A 23,076-nucleotide genomic window follows, 5' to 3' on the forward strand; every position below is an offset into this window, starting at 1 on the left:
ATCTCTTCGCATTATAGAAGGGGAGCTTCTATGGAGACCGATGGAATGCACCGATTGGTGAATTCCTGTTTTTCTTTTTCTTTTTTTTCTTTTTTAAACATTAAGAAATGTATGCATTCCTTTCCTCTCTTTTTTTTTTCCTTAAACTTTAAGAAATACCTTCTTTTTTTTTCCTTAATGTTTAAGAAAAAGAAAAAGAAAAAAAGAGGAATACACCAATCGGTCTACCTAGCTTTTTCCCTGTAGAAAATGTTTAGTTTGGGTTAAAAGAAATAATGATTTCAATTAGAGACAAGCAGACATTTTGCCACACAAAGAAATGTGGACCTAAATCTTGAATCATACTTGCATTTTCCATTTTACATTTTTTTCCAGAATATGAAACAGAAATTCTCAACAATTCTGTCCCTCAAAACTTCTTGAGCAGGCGAAAAAAAAGATCAATGGTATATTACCGAAGGAGGAATCTTGAATTTGCCGGAAATGAAGGGAATTTCCCAAGGCTTCTCAATCACATCTCGATAGAAGGCATACTCTGCCTCATAGTCGTGCAATGCAAGCTCAATCTTCTGATTGGTATGATAGTGATGCTTAGCAGAAGCCGATTTCCCAAACCCAAAAATGCCAACTTTATCACAAATTCCCAAAGCCAACATCACAGCCTGCATACCTGAAGAGTAATGAAAATTAGGACCATCATGAACAGCTCCCCATTCCTTCAATGGCTTCCCCGTCTCCTCTGCAAACCTTTTCAACGAGTAATACTTTACAATTCTTCCGCACAGAGCGTCAAAGCGCGGATCGGTGATGAGCAAAGGAGCCTTATGGGAGGAATTGCAGATGGTGTAGTCCCAGATATGCGCCGGTTGACAAATGTACATGACTATCGGTACTTTTAGCCCATATGGATGGCAGAAGCACCCTTGTCTCCTCACACAAAAATGCAAAATGTTACTATTTACAAACGAAATATTGGTTTTTGAGCCCACATCGCGCTCAAAACCCATGATTCTGGCGTTATTCAACCTTATCACAACCTCGTGGCTATCAATCAGATCGCCGTAATCACTTTTCAACAAAATCCCACTGTTTCCCACAACCGCACACGACGCGTACCGCCGGTCGGAACCCACCAAGCCAATGTGCTTGTCAATCGGATGTTTCATTTGTCTCGTCAGCTCCGATATGATTTCCGGCTGGAAGAACGCTTTCTTTCGAGCCCATTCTTCCAATACTCGTCCGAAATCCAACATATAACGATGTAACTGTGACGGCCGCATTGTCAACGGCAGCCCATCCCAGGACCTCGCTCTGACATCGTGGTGATTGAACCTTCGCGGAGCGAAGAAGGTCCTGTACCTTACCCGGTCGCTAAAGTTTCCATCCAACAAGCGCTCAATCTCTTGCTTCGCTCGTGCTTCACCCATGTCCATCGCGGCATATTGGAGCAGCGTGGAGTTAAAGACCGGCGCTGGCGGCGCCGTCTGCCCGAACATATTGATCAGGTCAAGCTCGATAACGCCCAAGCCCACACTGTGGCGGGTCATTGAGCGGAAGCTGACGGTGGCAGCCAAGACGAAGAGCAGAAGAATGCTGAAAAGAGGGCGGACCGACCGTTTCATTGGGGCAATGAATCGCCGAACTGGTTGACAGGTTGCGCTAGAGACGGCCACAAGTAGTGGGTTGTGGGGAAGTTGAAGGTAGCGGATTCAGATTCATCTTCGCTTTCAAGGATTTTCGAGCACCGGAAGAGAGAGAGAAGGGGGCAAATCTGGATCATGAAATGCAAAAGAAAACGGAATAACTCAAGTAGCAGTGAGAGTCTGAAAGCAGTAATCACATGAAAATAAGAATCGAATTTGAATGTGGGATTTGGTTGGGAAATGGGAATTCCATCGTTGTTCTATCACTGATTGAACAGAAACAAGGAATATTAAAGATCAGGTTTTTTGTGGTGAGAAAGAAAACCATAGAAAATTCATAAGTTTCGTTTCTTTTCTTTGGGAGTGATTGAGCTGAAAGCAAGTTTTGAAGAGTAGCTCAAAGCGAGGGGGGTAGTTTAGAGGGCAACTGGGGGGGATTTGGACAAAGTTTGGAGAAACAAAAACACAGAAATATATGAAGGACTAGAGAGAAAGTGGGATTGGGAAGGTAAGCTGGGGTCTCTGGATAGATTAAGGATGACAAATCAATATATATATATATATATATATATATATATATATGAGCAAAACCCCACACCTTACTGACAACCAGAAGCGCACCTTTAAGCAGATGATAACATGCCCACATCAAAGAGGAAGGTGAGGTGGGGTGTGGTGTGGTGTGGTGTGGTGAGGGTGGGACTTGAGGATGGGTCATGGGTGGGTTGATTTGAGAGAGGACCCACATCAGATCCCAGCACGATGATGCAAATTTTTCAATGTATTCAAGATTTTGAGAGCAGGAATCAAGTCTGTGTATTGGCTTTGGCATTCCCATCATGATTCATGACTGAAAAAGCGTGCTCCAAGTCCAAGATGCATACATGATATGGTCACATTGCTACTTAGATTTGATTTAGGCAATAAATATCAGATTTACAAGTCCCTGAAAGTGGTTAGTACGTCTTTAGGCAATATCAGCGGATAAAGTACTGCTTTAAATTATTTCATTTTGTTGGTAAAATGATCCAAGAAATTTCATGAAAGACTTCCTTTCTACCAATTTTGCGGGGACCAGGACCCCGTGCTCTCCTCCAGGTGGGGGTGAAATCGACTAATAACTGAACGTGCATCTCACGTTTATTGAATTGGCTCAAATATCGCCATCTGTCTATGCTTCTTGGTAAAAAAGAAAGAGTCAATGACATTCTCAAGTTGGTGTATGGAACACACCATTTATATTTACTTAAATGATAAGATTTAATTTATAAAATTAACTTTCAAATTAAATTATTTCACGTACAGAGATCTTACAATATTCAGAAAGAAATAGTTACTCTTTCTAAATATATAAAGCATTAAACGACTCTACTCTTTTACTGTCTCCTTTTAATACATCAAAGACTGCCCACAAGGTCGTCATCATCATTCCTGCTTAAAAAAATGAATCTCTAGTAGACTTGAAACATACGTGATCAATGGATCGGTACTCGAGTACAATCAATGAAGGATTACCACACATGTTTATTACTTATAAGTTATACGCGACTACATATGTCACCACACTTTCCTCCTCCGCTATTAATTTATAAAATGTTGATTGCAAGTTTTTATTATTTATAACCGAGATTGTGAATGAGTTGCGGATCAAGTTTACGTTAGATTTAAAATGTATCAAAGTTACAACTCATTGGAAGCTCATTGTCAAGAATTAAAAAAAGATAAAACAATGAAAAGATAAAGTCAAAAGAGAGGTTGATTGAAATACAAAAATGTTAAATTAACATAAAATAAGTGGAACTCGGCTATTCATAAAATAGAAGAAAACCTCTATAAAAAGGAAATGATCTTTACAAAGTAGAAAAACTTTTCTGCACAACTAATAATAGATATAGTTATGAGTTGTGAAAGCGTTGCACTCTACTTTTGAAAAAATGTAGGGTATGCTATTAAGAAATAATTTTATTTTTTTTATTATTTGGATCTCATATTGATGCAAGAGGATCTGAGTCAAATGACGCAAAGTTGTCAGATTGTATATTGACTGCACTGAAATACTTTGAGATGGCAGATCAGCGCAAAAATAGCATGAAATCGGGATCTTTCATTGATTGGGACAGTTTTGAGCACGTTTCAGTATTTTGGCCATAACTTTAGCTACGGGTATCAGAATCGCGCATATGAATACAATTCGAAAAGCTTTTTTCAGCGTGCATGTCGTGGGCACCCAACTATGCTATGTGTGCATGTATTTTAGGCAAGGTTTCACTGTTTTCTCCTCTGAATTCTTATTTTTAGTTATATTTTATCTTTTACATTAATATTTCATTTATTATTTAGGAAGTGATTCTAAACTTAATTTGGGCTAGATTTTTGGCAAACTACTTCTTTTATTACGTATTTATTTTTGGCATGACTATTGAGATTTTTCTATTTTTGGTTAAATTCTGATACGGTTGATTTTCAGCTATTGCAACCCGGCTTGTGGGTTGACTGGATCATTCTTGAATTATGATAATTTTGAGTTTAGCATCAGAGGTGTTTTCTCTGTGTTTTGAGCGATTCTCTTATCTTATTGCTTGTAAATTATCAGTTAAAACTAGCCTGCAAAATAATCATTATTCTGTCCAACATCACATATTTATTTATTTATTTTCAAAATAAGTGTAAAAATTCTATAACTACAAATATCATTTCTCTTTCTACACAGTCACAAGTATAAATACATTCTCTTGAGACATTCTGTCTCTCCAAGTCTCTACAAGGATAATATCTTCTTAAACCTCTTATCAACCATATTTTATATATTTGATTCAGAGCTGCGTCAGGTCATGGGAAATTGTAGACGTAGACGTAAGCTTTTATAACAAGGGTAATGATACCCTTTCAACCGGTTTACTTCTCATTTACCACTCATGCTATATTTTAAATTTTTTACTTTTTTATTATTTTCTTTTAAATATTTTTTAACATCTTTAATCATTAAGAAAAAATTAAAAATATATATATATAATTTTACTAATAGTCACTTCTTTAACTATTAAGTAAAATTAAAAATTAAAAAAAATCAAATATAAAAAGATGAATAAATTAATAATAAATGAAAAGTAATCTTATCATTTTCCTTATAACAAATTATCTACTTCTCTTTATTTATATTTTATATATTTGATTTATTAGTTACTTTATAAATTTGCATCCACGTCAAAGTCATCATTGTGAGCCATTCAACGGGGTATCATTGGTGGGCTCTGCCATGCCGTAATATACAAATTGTAAATATCTAAAAAAATGTATACATTTTCATTTAAGGGTGAGAAACAACTTTTTATTGTTCAAGCTATGAGCATCAAATTTGGCTCGACCATCCGTCTTGCGAACTTAAATTACAATTTTGTTGGATCAAATATTTGAAATCAGCCAATTGCTTGATGGAAACTCTCTGATTTAGATTTATTTCTTTTTTATTTTGTTCATTTGATGACTACCGCAACATCCTCCCGTTGAATAAATATATTGAGGACTGCGCGTGGTCCTGGTTGAATAAAGAGCCACACTGTATATATCCACCCCTATATTTTATATTTTTTAAAATATATTATACTAAACTAGGATTTTTCTTTCTCATCTTGTCTAGCACAGCTACTTCTTTTCCTTTCCTTCTCTTTTGTTGTGATCTCTTGATCTTTTTTTTTATTCTTTTACTTTTTCTCAAATTAATATTTCTTTCTATTGAGATATTAATCTCGATTTATTTCAACTTGTTAAAATCGTTGCTTATAGGGTTTTGATTGGAATATTCATTTTTTTTAATTGTTAATTCTTCTACCTTGAATTTATGAAATCATAGACGAGAAATAGGGTGGGCGGCATGGGGCCAATCTGCCCTTAACAGCCAGACAGAGAACCTGTCTAGAGGGTGCGGGTAGCACCCTTAGTGAGAAGCATTTTCAAATTGCCCACTTATAAGGGCACGAGTGGATATGACTTCTCTTAGATTGGAAACGGGTAGCAATTTTTCGGATGAGAGTGGAGTGGAGGCAAGAGGTCACCACAAACCCTTGCCTCCACTAGGTTTCAAAATTGAAACCAATCTTTTATCCATTTCTTCTTTCCCACTTTTTTGGATAAGTTCCCCTCTCCATTTGCAAGTAAAAACACAAATCCAATTTTTTTGGTAATTTCCATTCTTTAAATAGATTGATTGGAAAAATTATTTTCTTATCATGACAGATAATTTTGATCATCATGAGATAATGTGGTGCCTCTTTTTTTTTCAGAATTTTGTCACAGTTTCATATAAACCGTAGTTTGCAATTTACACGTATGAGACAGGGAAGAAAAGAAAAAATAAGTATTCTTCACGTATATTTGCTAAAGAAAAGTCTCAATCTATTACTTTTCAAATAAATCTATTTGCAAGAGTATTGTTATTGACACACCAACTATATTGTTGACGTAGAAACATGCTATATATATTAGTTTAAAAATTGTTTATACTTTCACTCTTTTTATAAATATAATAGACCTCGTAACAAGTGATGTGTTATTGTTGAGGAAAATATCAACCACAGAAAATAAGGTGCGGCATGTATTATTAGTATGTGAAGAGTTTTTTACAATAGAAGCAGTAGTGGAAAACTTAACAAAGTCTATTGTCTAAACTTGGATGGACTTATCCTTAACATTCCCCTATAAGTCCAATGAGGTGGAAACTACATTGAGCTTAGAATGAATTGTTGTAAATTTTGATAAAGATAGGGGCTTGGAAGACAAAAACTTGACTTCAATAAGTTTCTTGGCAACCAAGTCCCTGACAAAGTGAAAATCAGTTCCTGTATGTTTTGTACGAGCATGGAAAACTGGATTTACAAGCAAGTACGTTGCTCCTATATTGTTGCACCATAAGATAAAACGTTTTGAGAGTTTACTACCAAGTTCCTGGAGTAACGATTGAACTTAAGCTGTTGTACTGGCCAATGCTTTATAATCAGTCTTGGTGCTTGACCGAGCAATTGTAGTTTGCCTTTTCTAGTTCCATGAAATTAGATTTTGTCCTAAGAAAATACAAAATCCTCCGGTTGGTTTACTATCAACATGGGAGCCCGCCCAATCGGCATCCAACAATGCTTGTTGAACAGTATTTGTAGAGTTTCGAATATAGATACCATTGTTGATTTTCTGTTTTAAATAACGAAAGACGCTTTGCTGCTTGTTAATATGAAGATTTTGCCTTGTACATGAACTGAGATAATTTGTTGACTATGAAAGCAATATCTATGCGACTAACTGATAAGTATTGTAAGACCCCAACTATACTACGAAATAGAGTAGTGTCATTGAAATCCTTAGCATCAAAGGCACTCAGATTGGTGGAACTAGCCATTGGAGTGCCTATTGTTTTGGCCTCATGCATTTTTATCTTTTTGAGAATATCCATGATATATCTTTGTTGAGATAATAGGATTTGGCCATTGGAATTGAGTGCCTCGATACCCAAGAAAAAATTCAAACTTTCCAAGTCCTTGATTGCAAAATCACAATGCAAAGTATTCAATAAGTCATCAATGGCATGCTTATGTGAGCAAGTAATCAATATGTCATCGACATAGATTAATATATGCATTGTGAACTTGGTAGAGTTGTGAATAAACAGGGAAGTATTTGAACATGAGCCATGGAAGCCTAACTTCAATAAACGATTGCTTAGACATGAAAACCACACCATTTGGGCTTGTTTCGGTCCATACAATACTTTGTGCAGCTTGCATACGTGTTTTGGAAAGTGAAGATGAACATATCTAGTAGATTGGGTCATGAAAACCTTGTGTGAAAGTGTACCATGCAAAAAAGAGTTTTGCACATCAATTTGTCTAATTGAACATCTTGAAGAGACATAAATGGAGACAATTGTTCTTACCATTTGCTTTGATAACCGGAATGTAGGTGTTAGAGACATCAACACCAAATTTTTTGAGATATCCCTTGGCAACTGGACGTGTATTATAGCGTTCAGCCTCACCATTAGCTTTCCTTTATATCCTATATACCAATTTTGAACCAAGGATATTTCAGGCTGTGATGGTTGGAACTATACTCCAAGTGCCATTTTTTAGTAGCGTAAAGAACTGATTCATGGCAGTTCTCCATTCAAGGTGTCTGACTGCAGTAGTATAGCAAGTGGGTTCAACCCTGTTTGAATCAATTTCAGCGAGAAGGACTTTGGGAAGGGGATAGCAAACGATACCATCAGTGTGTGATTTGGGTTTATAGATTAGACCGATTGACCATAGGGTGTAGGGAGGGCAGGGAATTTGTTGGTGGTTGAGTGGAAGAGGTTTCGAGAAGATTCAGGATTGAGGAAGGAGATGTTTGAGATTAGGATGAAGGTTCCGGCAAAGTTGAGAGTGAGGAAGGAGATGATTGGGTTTGTCGGATGTGTCGGCTATCGCTTGAATCTTGTAATTGGGTTGGTACAAGTTTAGTTACAACACGAGTTGAGTAAGAAGGGACAAGCCTGAGTGTGGGAAGAAAAACTATGAAGGAGGTTCACTCTGGACTAATGGAAACTGATTTTGTGTTGGCAGAAAATAGGCTGACTCGAGCTAAAAAGGAAAAACTGATTCCTAAAAAATGGCATCCCATGAAATGATTATTTTTCTTATTTCAGGTTGAGACATTTTATACCCTTTGTGATTTAGGCTATAACCGAGGAACATATAATGGATGGATCGGGGCTATAATTTGTGACGAGGATATAGTCATAGTTTTGGCCAACTGGCACAACCAAAGACGCCAAGGAAAGAATAATCAGGGCCATTGTGAAAAAGACATTGAAATGGAGACTGATTGTGAGAAACGAGTGATAACATGCAATTGATTAAATACCAGGCAGTGTCAAATGCATCATAGGCAAAGAGGAAGGTGACTATAATTTAAAAGAACCAAACCGGTTGCAACAATATGACGGTATTTTCACTTAATAGCACCATTTTGTTTATAAGTGTGAGGGTAGGAAAGGCGAGGAAAAATTCCAAGAAAGGACATGAAGAAAGATAAAGAGTGAAATTCATCATCCTTGTCGGATTAAAAACTTTAATTTTGCAATTAAAGAATCATTCGACAAAGGGTTGAAATTTGCAAAAAACATTGAGAACATCAATTTTGCAAGAAATAGGATAGAACCTTGTATAGTAACTGCATGAGTCCAAAAAGGTAACATAATAGCAAAAACCATTATGTGAAAGAACCGGGGAAGGGCCTCTAAACATAACTATAAATTAATTCTAGCGGTGCTGAGACACGATTACATTACCATAAAAAATGACAAATGCTGACTTTTAGAACTAAGACATGCAGGACATGAAAATCTAGACTTAGAAGAAAGTATAGGGAGAGAAAATTGAGATAAGACTCAACGAACAATTTTAAAAGCTTGATGATATATCCCAAAGTGCCATTGGAGAAGTGAGGTTCGTCCTCTAACAAGTGCAGTTGAATGAGAATCCTTATTTGAAGCAAGAAATGAGTAAAATCCATTCTTACTCGGCTCGTGTAGTAGAATGTTCCCCGTTGCTCGATCCTTCACAAAACAAAATAAGTATGAAATTCAAAAAAGATATTAGTAGTTGTAGCAAATTTTTGATGATTTGCAGGACATGAAGAAGAATATGTAAGAAAAAAAAAATTAAGCGTTAGAAAGTTTAGATGTACCATAGATGGTTAAACCAGTGTCTTTACCAATGCGGATCTGATCGGAACCACTATACTCTTCAGCTTTGACATTGAGATTTGATAGATCTAAAGTCAAATGATGTGTCACGCCAATGTCAGGTACCAGTTGAAATTGGATGACTGAGAGGGGCTGATGAAATAAGCCTGCATAGAGGAGGGTTCACTTTGGTAAGACTCATCATATCGATTTTAGCATCCTAAAGTAGTATGTCCCACCTTGTTTCACACTTGACAAATGAGTGAAGGACTGGTTGAGCCAGTGGGGCATCAACTATAACCTCTACCACGATTTGAGCGACCAGAACCATGACTAGCAAACTCGTAACCAGAAGAGCGACCATTATAACCACCTCCAGACCCATTGGAATGAGTTGTGACATTAGCAACGACCATTGTGAGATCAGTAGATGAAGTTTAGAAGTGAGCATATATGGCCATAAAGATCCTCTAGCGAGATTGGGTCAATGCCAGCAGTTACAAAGGTCACTAAAAGTCATATTCATTGAGGAGTTGATCGGTGGCAACAGGAGTTTAATTAAGTTAAGGTAGTGAATTTCTGGAAGTAATACGAGATGGAGGAACTACCTTAATTTCTTTACAATTGCCAGTTGATAGTGTCGATTCATGAAACGAGCACGAGATGTAAAGGTGAACATCCGTTGTAGCATTGTCCAAACTTCGCGAGATGTTTGGCACTACATAACATGAGTGAGCATGGTCTCGAAGAGGGAAGAGTTAAGGGAAGAGAGAATCAACTGATCTTGTAATGTCCACTACATGAATGCAGAATTGGCAACCATTTGGTTGGTGGCGGAGGTGATCAAGGATGGAGGGCATGGAGAGGACCCATCGACAAAGGCAAAAAGATGCTACCCCTTAAGGTAGGGAACAACTTGAGCTTTACAAAGAAGGTAATGTCTCTTGTTAGCTTGATCGGGGTGAAGTTAGGAAGCAAGGTAATAGGTGCATGAAAGGTGTTTGACGTAAATAGTGGATTGGGAAGCATTGGAGAGAAGATATTAGACTCTGAGATGGGTGTACTAGAATCGGCCAAGGAAAAAGTGATGTTAGCCATCCGGCTCTTGATACCATGTTGAGGAAAGTATCAACCACACAGAATAACATGTGACATGTATTATTAGTATAGGAAGAGTTTGTTACAATCGTAGTAGTGGAAAACATAGCAAAGCCGAATTGAGCCGATCTGCTAAACTTGGATGGACTTACCACGATCAGATTCCTTATCCTTAACAGTCACACACCTTGCTTGTAAATAGCATAATTGTTTTCAATATCGTTTTATCTAAAAGCCCAAAATAGTCACTCCTCCAAACCAAAAACCCACACAATCTTCCATTGTTCAATACTAACTTGCTGCCATTAAACATTTCTCGTTGCCAAAACTCATAAATTTGCTAAAACATCATCTTTAGTGGCTTTGTTCCACAGCTAGCCTAGGGATTGGGTGACGGGCAATGGGATGAGAAAATGTGAAAGGGAGGTATGAGATTGTGAGTTTTAACTCCTATGGAGAAGTCACTACAAGAAAAAGGGGTTGTTGCGGCCAAAATCTTTTGCGGCAAGTAAGATTTGGTCGTAAAAATACGTTTTCTAACTATAGCTGCATTTTTTATGCATCGAGTGAAAAAGGAGCCACAAATAAGGATTTTTGTAGCGATTTTTGGTCACCACAAATAAATCGGCTTGAAAAGGGGCGTAAATCACAACACTATTGCTTTTACGGAAACAAAGAATCACCTCAAATAGTTAGGATATAAAAAAGTGGTCTTTTCTCCTTTCTTTCTTTCTTCCCTAGCCCGATACTCTCTCTCCATTCTCTCTAGTTTTCTTTTGGCCCTTACCCCTATCATGCCCCTAATGTGCTGTCGCCACTTAGGGAAGGCAATGACTCTCTCTCTCTCTCTCTCTCTCTCTCTCATATGCTATTTTCTATTTCCTCAAAAATCCTAACCATTGCATCTCCAACGACATTGGGTTTCTATTTCCTATTTCTCTTAGCGAGTTTGTTTTGGCTTTATGCTTCTTCTTTTGCTTTGTATTGATTAATGGTTTTTTGTTGTTTCACTGATTTCTAGCTTAGAAGTTGGTTAAGGTTTTCGATGTCAATGTTTTCATGTTAAGGGGTTCAAACCTATTGTTGGCCCATGTTGATTCTGTGTTCATTTATGCTCTCTATTTATTTATTTTGCGCTTTGCTTGATTATGAAATTTATTTTTTCTTTGATAACTTGAAGTTAAGTTTTAGACTACAGATGAGACCTTTTTTTGTTGGGATTGGTACTTACTCTTTGATTTTAGGTTTTAATGGCTGTAACTTCAGTTAACATTTGTGCATTATGTATACAACTTACTGCAACTTTAAGTATGTGAATAAGACTATATATGCTTCATGCATGATTACCAATAGTTATGCACTTATTTTTCACTCGGGATTTGCCAGTATACCTTGAAAGCTTGTTGACTCATTCCTTGGATGTTATAATTGTTGCCGTTCTTGCTTAAAAATTGTAGAATAGATAGATCCGGATAGATTGTTTGTTTTAACTTGTTTTTGAAGTGCTCTGGTCCGTCCTTGAGTTTTAGGTATTTTATTTATTGTCTATGGTAATTTGGTATTTGTTAACATGGATTTTAATGTCCAGCTGACCTGCAAATGAAAAACTGTTGGCATTGTTGGCATTTCTAATTACTGTTCACATTGTTTTCTTTTTCTTGGCTTAATCTTAATTGATTAGTTGTTTCAGTTCCAATTTTGGCAAATAATTATCCTTGCATACTTTATAAGTATCCTCTGTGCTCTTGAAATCAATTTCTTATTGAGTGATTGTTGTCTTAGGAATCAAATAATGGCAAGAACTTGGTTGGCTCAAAGATTAAGGTTTGTTCCTTGACTATAGTTACTTTAAGTTGTTTTGATTAAGTACAAATAAAGTTATGGTTTTGATAAAGTGTTTTTTGTATTATATGATGTAATCATTTCAAGGTCTGCATAAAAATTATTGATTAGATTCAGTCATACACTTTTTGCAACTTTGCCAACTATATCCTTGATAAATGTTGATGTGGGATATGGAAATCTCGACCTTTTTTTTCCTTAACATTTTATCTTCCAACTTTGCAGGTTTTATAAAGGTGTTAATGATTCGACAGAGAGATCCTAAGGAAATGAAGCATAAGGTGAGATGTCAAGTATTGAAGCCAGATACAGTTATTGAAGGAGATCCTTTGAAAATTGATCAGGTCAATATTCGCCAAATCAAGTTTAAAAAAAAGCAGGGAGTTACAGTATCTCTCTTGGACAATCAACTACGATGTTAAGGGTGGTAGCTCAACTAGAGGGAAGTCTAAAGGGAGGGCATTGTGAAGACGGGGAAACAAGGGGTTGGGGTTGGGCTTGGCGAATTTTGGATTATTTTTCACTGACTTTTTGGGTCATTAGGGGGCTTTCTATTATGGGCAAGGTATTTTCTTGTATACATTCAGTGTACTTGGTTACTCATTTTTATATATATAATATTTTTACTTATCAAAAAAATATTCACCAAAAAAATATAAATAAATAAAAGAGCTTACTGGTACATAATAGAATATAATGGTAAATATAATGCCATGAAAAATCTCTTTTAGCATGTCACTAAATCTTTAGAGCCCACAATCACATGAAGTAAACATTAGACTGCATGTGTGTTCGTAGATGTAGGTCTTTTGTATGCAAAAACCTATTCTTTAATAGAGTTTTTGTTTATGAAACAGATTTCATCTAAACAGTTAGTGAGGACTGAGCTGTGTGGTGGATTTGGTGAGTAGAGTGTTTTTTGCTTAACTTGTTTTTTAAGTGCTCTGGTGTTAGTCTCTTGTATTGACCCAGTTCAATAGTTTTTCCCAGAATGTAAGTGGATCGAGGTTATTTCTAGAAGATCACTAAATCAGTTGGCATATTCATTTTCTTCTAATTCAGGCATGTTGCTTCTTTCCTCCATTTGAGTTTGTATATTCTTTTACTCTCTTTTTATATTTTTTCTTTTTGATTAGGTGAGACAACATTTATATTGAATTTGGTAGCCTTGTGAGTTTCTATTCTTATTTCTCATATTAATTTATATGTTCTTGCCCTATGGTGTTCCCAATCTATTGATGCTTAAGATTGTTTACAATGTTTTAGTGGTGAGTCTTGTGACTTGTTGAGGACATTAACAATTTATTGACACTTAATATTGTTTCCAATGCTTCTTAAGATAGACTGATGTTGTATGAATCTCATCTACTTGCATTATGCTCTTTGGTTTTCGAATAAGATCCTAGTGTACTTGTGAAAATATAAGTGCGACTTCATAATTCATTATGTCACATGTAACTGCTGGAGGTACTCACACTTTGGTACGTACTTACGCGTAATGGGCATGTATGGACATGGGGTCAGCCATGGCCACCTAGAGACAGGTATAATCTCCTCATGTTTTGTCCTCATACATGTCAGTATTTTGAAAATTAATATTGAAAATTAGTGTTCAATTTATACAAGTATTACTATTTGTCAACCTTCACACTATTTAGTCCAACTTGTTAAGCAATAAACATTTTAAATAGCTTTAAAATTATTAATATCGAATACCAGACTATCGAATGTAGGATCCTTATATTAAAAAGCTCATATGTTACAATCACTATGAATGCAGGATTCTTTGGGTAGAAACTTATATTGATGTTTGCTGAATAATATTGATGGGTATAGACAGATAAACTTAGTGTAATTTTGACCCTCAATCAATGTTTGCTGATATTTCACTATGTTGTATATAGGGGTGTAACCGGTCCAGTTCGGTCCGGTTTTAGACAAAATCTAGGACCAAACCGGTATGTACCGGTTTTGTATTTTTCAAAACCGATTACGCACCGGTTATCCACCTAAACCGGTACTTCCGGTTTCCGGTCCGGTCCGGTCCGGTTTTCTGGTTTTTTTAAAATGTAAGTTTTACAATTTTTCATTAAAAATTTTTTTATAAAAAAAAAAAAAAAATTTGATCTAAAAAAATCTGTTTTATACTTTTATTAATATATTAGACTATATAATAATGTATTAATATTAGACTATTGGTATAGTTATAAGTTATATATTAGTATTAGTTATAAACATTTAGTAAAAATATGTAGTATTAATTATAAGTATAACTATAGGCATTAGTCTATATTAGACTATTGGCATTAGTTATAAACTTTTAGTGATTTAGTATTAACATTTTATGTAATAATTTATAAATTATAATAAGAAATTATTTCATATATGAATATATATAATTATATATATTATATATAAAAATTTCACATAAAAATTTATAATTATACATAATATATAAAACTTATATATATTAACATATATATATATATATATAATATTTTGTATAAAACTTATATATATAATAATACAAATATTATTTTTTATATATATATATTTTATCAACGGGTCCGGTCCGGTCCGAAAAATCCTAAAACCGGAACCGGCCGGTTTTCACATTCTAAGAATCGGTTCCGGACCGGACCGGTTCAAAACCGGTAAAACCGGTCCAGTCCGGTCCGGTTCGGACCGGTTTTCTGGTTTGAATTTACATCCCTAGTTGTAGACACCATGCGATGGACTAGAAGTAAAGGAGGTCAAAACTCTATTTAGGTGGAGCTGAAATATATATATTTCCTATAAATTCTGTTATTTATGATGGCATGGTTGTTTATAATTGCTGTGTCAAACCCATATATATGTAGTTTTGCAAAGTCACTTTTGCCTCTTCATTTTCATAAATGATGGTCATAAATATTTTTTGCAGTTGGTAGAAGTGAACTCTAGAGGACTTGAAATGTTTACGAAAAGTTGGCTTCGAGTCACCTCTCGCCTCAAAGCATTGATGTGCTTTTGTCATGGTTATGGAGATACTTGTACATTTTTTCATTTCCAAGATTTAGGCACAATGAAAGAGATGAAACTTCATAAGTTTTTATTTGGAGCTGGTGTATTTGTAATATATTGTTTACATTAATCTTTATGTGTTCTAAGATATCAGGCTCTGATACTGTCTTACTAGTTTTTATTATTTTATTTTTGTAAAATGCTATTTCCGGCGATAAAAACTCGCTAGAAAAACTTTTTACAGATTTCATCGTAAGAATCTTTCCCAGATGAATTTTGCAGCGAATAAAAGGTGGAAAAATAAGTAGACTTTTTCATAAATCTTCCATCTTTTTCATTTACTTTTCACAACAAGATATATCCAATAAATTATTAACCAGATATGAATCAAGCTCGGCATATAGGTGCTACAGATGACACAATATGCTAAAAATAAAAATATAAATGTATGACCTAATAAATTGTCATACATAGTCATACAGCCATGGCTTGTATTGCAGCTGAACATGACGATTTTCCTATTTTCTTTTTCTCTCTTTATTTTGTTGCTTTTAGGATCGTTTAGATAGTAAAAATATTTTATCTCATCTCATCTTAATTTATAATTATAATTTTTTTAAATTTTCAAATAAAATGTAATCAACAATTCAACTTTTTTAATTTCTAAAACAATAATAATATTAAAAAATAATATTCTAACAATATTTTATTCAACTTTTAACTTTCATATCAACTTATCTCATCTTATCTCATTTCAACTCATTATTTAAATGACAACTTAAATGCATGACTGCATACCTTCTCTAAAAGTGTTATAGTTTTTATTTTTAAGACTTATCTGAAATTATTATTTGTCTCAAAGATTTAATCTATGAAAAGATATAAATTTTATCATTTATATTTATGTTTTAACACTCACATCACGTGCACGTAAAATATTTAATTAAATAAGTCAAATAGAGTGTAAAATTAGAGTTCAAATTTGGAATATTGATCTATTTTAATGTTATATAAAATCACCACTTATCTAAAAAATTTAAATTAATAAAAATAAATAGATTTTATTATTTATATTTATGTCTTAACACATTGAAAAATATATTATATATACGTCCATAATAAGGTGCGGCACTCCAGGACTTCAACTTCAGAAAATATGCCACTTCAACTTGTGAAATATCAGACCAAAAATTAACGAGAAGTGTTATTACAATCATAAACAGGCCAGACTCGGAAAAATAAATCTATAAATTGATATGATTTTATATGATACGTTAGATTTATTTTACAATAAAAATAAATTTATATGTAAGTTAGCGTACTATATTAAGTTACATCAATTTATAGATTTATTTTTATAGAATTTTTTGTAAATAAAACGTTTCTCAAAATTAAAACTAAAAATAAAAATAAAAACGAAAAAAATAAAATGAAGGAGAAAATGAGCTTCTGGTTTCTTCTATGATAGAAAAAATTAAGGCCTCGTTTGTTTTTAGAAAACATCACATTCCATCTTATCTTATCTAATCATTACAATTTTTCTAACTTTCAATACAAAATAAAATAAACAATTCAACTTTTTCAAATCCTAAATCAAAATAATATTAAAAAATATATTCTAATAATATTTTATTAAACTTCTTAACTTTAATTTCAACTCATCTCATCTGCAAAAACAAACGAGTCCGTAAGTAAGTCAAAAAAGTTGTTATAATAAGAAACAAAAATATTAGAATAATGAGTAATGCTACATACAGTCGTGGAATGAGCAAACGCCGTGCAGTCTCTTTGAAAAAGAGTGGGGTCTACTATTAAAAAATTAATTTCTTTTCATGTGGATCTCATGTTTATTTACTTTTTTTAAAGTGACTACACGGTACTTGCACATTCACGACTGCAAGTATTATTTCTCTAGAACAATATAGGGTGGCCGGGGAACGAATTTTCATCTCTCGTGATGTAGCAGTACGGTGGCTCAAAAAATTTAGGATTAATTAAGATGAGAAAATTACACGAGGTTTTAAATTTAAAAGAAATAACTAAATATGTTCTGAATTTAAAAAAATATATTTAAAAATCGCACTTATTTTGAGATACAAAGATATTAAACAAGTTTTTATATTAAAAGATTCACTAGTACACATATCATTTTCATACCATTGAAAATATTTGTAGTAAACATTTTTTCCACTTTTATTCTCACTTCACCCTTTTTTGCCACATTTTCAAACATTTTGCAGATTTTATTTTTGTAAAATTTTCAACAAATTTACAAATTATTACCAATATTGATATTATTTTTTTTATGAATAATAATTTGAAGAAGCCTTAAATATACAAATCTTACGTAAGTTTTTTTTTTAAAAAAAAAAAAAATAGGCTCCACCATAAAAATGTAAGAAAATCATTTTTTTTTTTTTTCTGATAGGGCCTATTTATGCAAAAAACAATTCTCAGTTTTTCCACTTTTATTCTCACTTCATGCACCCTTTTTTGCCACCTTTTCAAACATTTTGGCAGATTTTATTTTCGTAAAATTTTCAACAAATTTACAAAATTTTTACCAATGATATTATTTTTTTTTATGAATAATAATTTGAAGAAGCCTTAAACATACAAGTCTTACGCAAGTTTTTTTTTTTTTTTTTTAAAAACAAGAAAAAAAAAGGCTCCACCATCAAAATGTAAGAAAATCATTTTTTTTTCTAATAGAGCCTATTTATTTTTTTAAAAAAAATTATTCTCATCAACCACTATTCACTATCCAACACTCCACACCCTATGAAAAAAATACTATAGACCGTGTGGGAATAAATAATGGCTGATGCATAACATTCCTCTTATTTAAAATGATCGACTTGCACACCTAAGACTTATACCAAATAACATTAATATTATTTTTTAATATAATATCTATTCAAATCTAAAACTGTCAAGTATATAATTCTAATTTTTTGTTTTGAAATAAGTCAAAATTAATCAAGGAGTGCTTCATGATCAATTCAATATCTCAAAATAGTGTAATCCAATATAATCGTTATGGTTTAACTGTTGGAAGAACTGCCTGATCTCCAAGTCTTCCTTGTCGTTATTAAACATTTTAACTAGAAAATTGTTTTTACACGCTTCGATAAAGCTCTGTATAAAAACGAAGTCCGACAAACCTCACGTGGCTTTCATACCGCAAAAGTAGGAACCAAAATATAATAAATCTACGCGGTATTTAAGAAACAAAAGGAGTGGATTAATGGATTTAAACGAATGAAACAATTCGGAAAAACCGGAAAAACCATAACTCCCGAATCCATAGCAGCGGTTCTGTCCGAAACTTCTTCTAAAACTAACAACACCAACCAAAGTAGCAAGAAAATGACAACTCCCGAAACCAAACAGCTTCTACGTACGTACACATCAACGGAACAACAGCTAGCAAAGTATTGTACGTAACTGACTAAGGGAAATGCTAAGAGCAACTGAACAATGTAAAATGCCACGAAAACCATCCTAATTAAGAGCAAATTTGCGAAGAGATAATATTGCAGAGACAGATGATCACTCAGAAATTCTAAAAAAAATGGTCGAGAATGAGTTAATTACCGCGTGGAAGAGAAAAACCAAAAGAAGCATGCAATATCGTTTGTCTTAGTTGTTAGCCAAAGCGAAAAAAATGGGATATTAAGACACGGTTGGGATGCACCTCGTCGTTTATAAAAGGATTTCTATCCTTTTATTTAACTTCAGTGAAGGTGCTTATCTTCCTTGCACTTTCTTCTTCGCTCGCTCGCTCGCTCTCTCTCTCTCTCTCTCTCTCTCTAATCGATGCAACTTCATCTCACGGAGATCCTTGCATTTGCATCAGGAATCGGCCTTCCAGAGCATGTCAAACCTGATCAGTAGATGATTTAAGTCCCACCATGAGACAAAGCCTTTAAACACATTCTGCATTCAACTGATCTGTTTTTGGTGTGGAGGTGCCATCGGCAGGGTTGTAAGATATATATATATATTGAGTCGGTGCTTACGTTCAAAGGAGATTAAATTGGTGAGTCTCAGAGCCTTTCGTATATATACAAGCTGGCCAGTTTATAATTTGAACGTTAAGACATGCATAGAATTAGTTTTATTGGGTATAATTATAATGAGAATTGCTGCATACAAGAAAAAAAAAAATTACACAAAGTAAACTTACAAATTGATATGGTTTCGTGAAATCTGTTAGATTAATTTTAAAATAAAAGTGACTTTATAATTTTACTTACCACATCAAACCATATCAGTTTGTGGGTTTATTTTTGTGTAATTCTTTTGTGACTAAAGTATTTTCCAATTATAATTTTCTTTGCGTGTTTGAACTTCCGGAGGTTTGAATTTTGTCAGTTCTTCTTCATTCTATTTTAATCTTGGTTGGTTGGTTTGGTTTACAACTATAAATATGCAAATTAGAGTGTTTTGTAATTTATCTATATATGTCACGCGCGACCGTTTGATATAATATTGTTTTGAGTGATTATCCTGGATGCTTTTCCTTTAAATTAAAGCATGATCACATGATTAATCAACATTAGTTGTTTTCATAAGTAAGATTATACTTTTATTTTGATATTCACATGATAATTTTTTATGTATTTTAAAAAATATCAGAGAATGTAATTAAATTCAAATATTATAATTTAAGTACCGATAAATCAATGTTATAAGCTACAAATATAAGTCTGCGCATTGTGTGTGTATATATATATATATATCACTAATTTTAGCCGCTCTACTCTAATCCCTAATTTAATTCCCTTTAATTACACTGCAGGCCTAATTTACAGAAGAGTTGATCTAGGACAAAATGGATGGGGGAATCGACCGCGGAGGGGACATGAGTACTTTTCAGTATGCAAAAGTACTGATTAAAGGAAGATGGTTCGTGTTTTTCGCCACCATGCTGATTATGTGTTGGTTTGGGGCAGCCTCCATTTATGGAGTGTACTACAAAGTGATTAAAGAAACTCTTGGGTTTGAAGCGAAAGAAATGAATCAGATAACTTTTTATGAACATGTGGGTGCATACTTGTCGGTATTCGTTGGCCTTCTTTGTGACTTGACACCAGAATGGCTTGTGCTCCTCATCGGTGCAGCCTTTAACTTTGCAGGCTTTTTCATGCCGTGGATAGCCGTCATGCACAAAATTCCGAAACCAAAAGCTTCGGAAATGGGCGTTTTCGTTGGCCTTGGGGCCGCTGCACCAAACTTTGCACACACAATAGCGCTCGTCACCTGTGTCAACAACTTCCCGGAGAGCCGAGGCGTTGTGTTGGGTCTAATGAAGGGTATGGCTGAAGCTTCTGTAGCTGTCCTGACCCAGATTTACCAGCTCGTTATACATGGAGATGACGATGTTAGAAATCTTATTCTTGCCACTGCTGTGCTCCCCGCTATAACTTCAGTTGCTTTTGTGTTCACAATCCGGAAGATAGAGCGGGATGATGACGATCAAAGGTGGCAACGTCATCCAAACGAGCTCAGAGTGTTCTTGAAATTCTATTATCTAACGAGCGTAGTTGCACTTTTTCTCATGATCGTGACTTTGTTTGAGAGATACTTCGATGTTACCAAGACAGATCATAAGTATCATGTCATTGTGATCTTTGTCCTGATCTTCCTCCCGCTTTATAATGTCATTAAAGAAGAGGCTGCTGCCCAGTCCAGACTCGAGAAACAGCAGTTCTTGGATCGTCTTGCTATATTAGTAGTACAATTCATTGAAAAACCACAAGAAATATTGCTTGCAGATTCTAATTCTTCTATTAATCAAATACTAGAAGAGAAGAAGCCCAAAAGATCTTGTCTCTCAAGCATATTCTTCAGCAAACCAGAAAGAGGAGAGGACCACTCCATTTTCCAAGCAATCCTAAGCATCGACATGTTGTACATCCTTGTTATCATGCTATGTGGATATGGGTCAGGCTTGACAGCCTACGAACACTTCTGGCGCCTTGGTAAAGCACTGGGAAACAAAGAACAAGTTGTGACCTCCATTATATCAATGACTAGTGTATGGAACTGCCTTGGGAGGATCTATTCTGGGTTCCTCTCCGAACTCTTGATTATCAAATGGAGAGTTCCTCGGTCGACGATGTTGGCGTTCATGCTTCTCCTGCAATGCATAGCCTTGCTCCTAGGCGCCTTCCCAGAAATCCCCGGCGCGTACTACTTAGCAACAGTGACAATTGGATTTGCACTTGGTGCACAATTGCCAGTAAACTTGGCAATGATTTCAGAGTTCTTTGGCCTTAAGTACTACGGCACATTGCTCAATTTTGCACAGTTGACCACTCCACTTGGCTTGTATTTAATGAATCAAAACCTCGCAAGAGTTCTTAATTACGAAAGGGAGGTAACCAACGACATTATAGCTCAGGGCAAGGATCCGTCGACTGTGATGGATCAAGTTTGCCGGGGTTCCCATTGTTTGAGGCTTTTATTCTCTACTTTGGCTCTCATTTCATTCGTCGGAGCTCTTGTCTCCCTAAAATTTGCAGGGAGAACACGAGGGTTTTACCAAGGGGATGTGTATAAGAAGTTTAGAGGTCAAAGGTGTACAGGAAATGGCAGATCTAGGAGTGTAGAAGGTGAGGCACACGTGAAGCACTTAGGAGGGGACGTCGAGGCCTTGGAGACTCATGAGATGGCTCAGGCCTGATCATGATCTCTGTTAATGAACGACAGTGAGCCTTTAAAAAGTTCACAGAGAGATTGGTGAACCAAAGAGATCATCATCAAATTAGAAGAAGAATTAGATATATAGGACAATGTAATTAATTTGTAAAGTTTCCTTTTAGATCTAGCACTTCTTTTTTTTTTCTTTTCTTTTTTCCTATTTATTTGGCTTTGATTAGGTATTATTGGAATTAGAGATTTGATCTTAATTGATATTAATAGATCCGGCGAATATCATCTCAACTCATCTTATTACTATTTAATATTATTTACAAATCTCTTTATTATTTACAAACTATGTCAATTCATCCCATTTCTAAATCTAAACAATACCAGCTTAATTACATCTAATAGTAGAAGCAATCGCGTGTATAAACATAAACATACATATATATATATATATATATATATATTTCATATTTACGCGTCTTTTATAAACGTACAAAGGTGCATGGAATAACTTAATCAAAAAAGAAAATATTATTGATTAACATGAAACGCCTCTGAGGTCTCTCTCGTAAATCTTTTACAACTCATGATCATGACACGATTAACGACGAATGATAATTTTGTATTAAAACTCATTTTTAATAAAGTGACAATCTTGCTAGCTTATATTGCTTAATTGTGAAATTGGTAATTGTAAGAGAGTTGCAAGAAAGTTATAGTTATTATATTACTCCTCAAAAAATAATCTCGTGGGATGGCCCAACTCATATATATTCCGGAAAATATGAGCAATTAATGATCATAGAGTTACCTAATTACTACTTTTTATTTCCCACTTATATATCAACAAAATAATATTTTTTTATTGATATATAATTGATAGTAAAATATTATATATATATATATATATACCAATAAAAAAATAATATTTTTTTAAAAAAATCAATTTTACTAATATATATCATTAATCTAACTCAAAAAAAAATACTTAAAATAAAATGATAAAAAAAATAGAAAAAACTTTAAATACACTATAAGTGCTAGTAAATGAGTAGTAAGAGGCCAGTAGTAACTCTATCACTACTCTTACTTTAACAATTCCGCTACATACAAACGCTATTG

At 34.3% G+C, this 23,076-nt stretch overlaps 2 protein-coding genes across 2 annotated transcripts; one reads left to right on the plus strand and one right to left on the minus strand.

Moving 5' to 3' along the window:
• Nucleotides 1-322: 322 nt before the first annotated feature.
• Nucleotides 323-2,526, minus strand: LOC121241647 (beta-1,6-galactosyltransferase GALT29A-like). Its single transcript, XM_041139508.1, is given in 2 exon segments — nucleotides 323-1,633; nucleotides 1,636-2,526. Coding segments are annotated over 2 exon segments (1,338 nt in total). The 5' UTR covers nucleotides 1,781-2,526; the 3' UTR covers nucleotides 323-440.
• A 17,608-nt stretch (nucleotides 2,527-20,134) lies between these two features.
• Nucleotides 20,135-21,988, plus strand: LOC121240874. The gene has a single exon (XM_041138399.1). It carries the CDS (start codon nucleotides 20,135-20,137, stop codon nucleotides 21,986-21,988), a length of 1,854 nt encoding a protein of 617 aa, XP_040994333.1.
• Nucleotides 21,989-23,076: the final 1,088 nt, after the last annotated feature.

This window comes from Juglans microcarpa x Juglans regia, chromosome 7S (assembly GCF_004785595.1).
Source record: "Juglans microcarpa x Juglans regia isolate MS1-56 chromosome 7S, Jm3101_v1.0, whole genome shotgun sequence".
In the NCBI taxonomy this organism is placed as follows: domain Eukaryota; kingdom Viridiplantae; phylum Streptophyta; class Magnoliopsida; order Fagales; family Juglandaceae; genus Juglans; species Juglans microcarpa x Juglans regia.

What these genes read in the sequence shown, in the direction of transcription:
- LOC121240874 (XM_041138399.1), top strand. Translation starts at nt 20,135, where the DNA reads ATGGATGGGGGAATCGACCGCGGAGGGGACATGAGTACTTTTCAGTAT.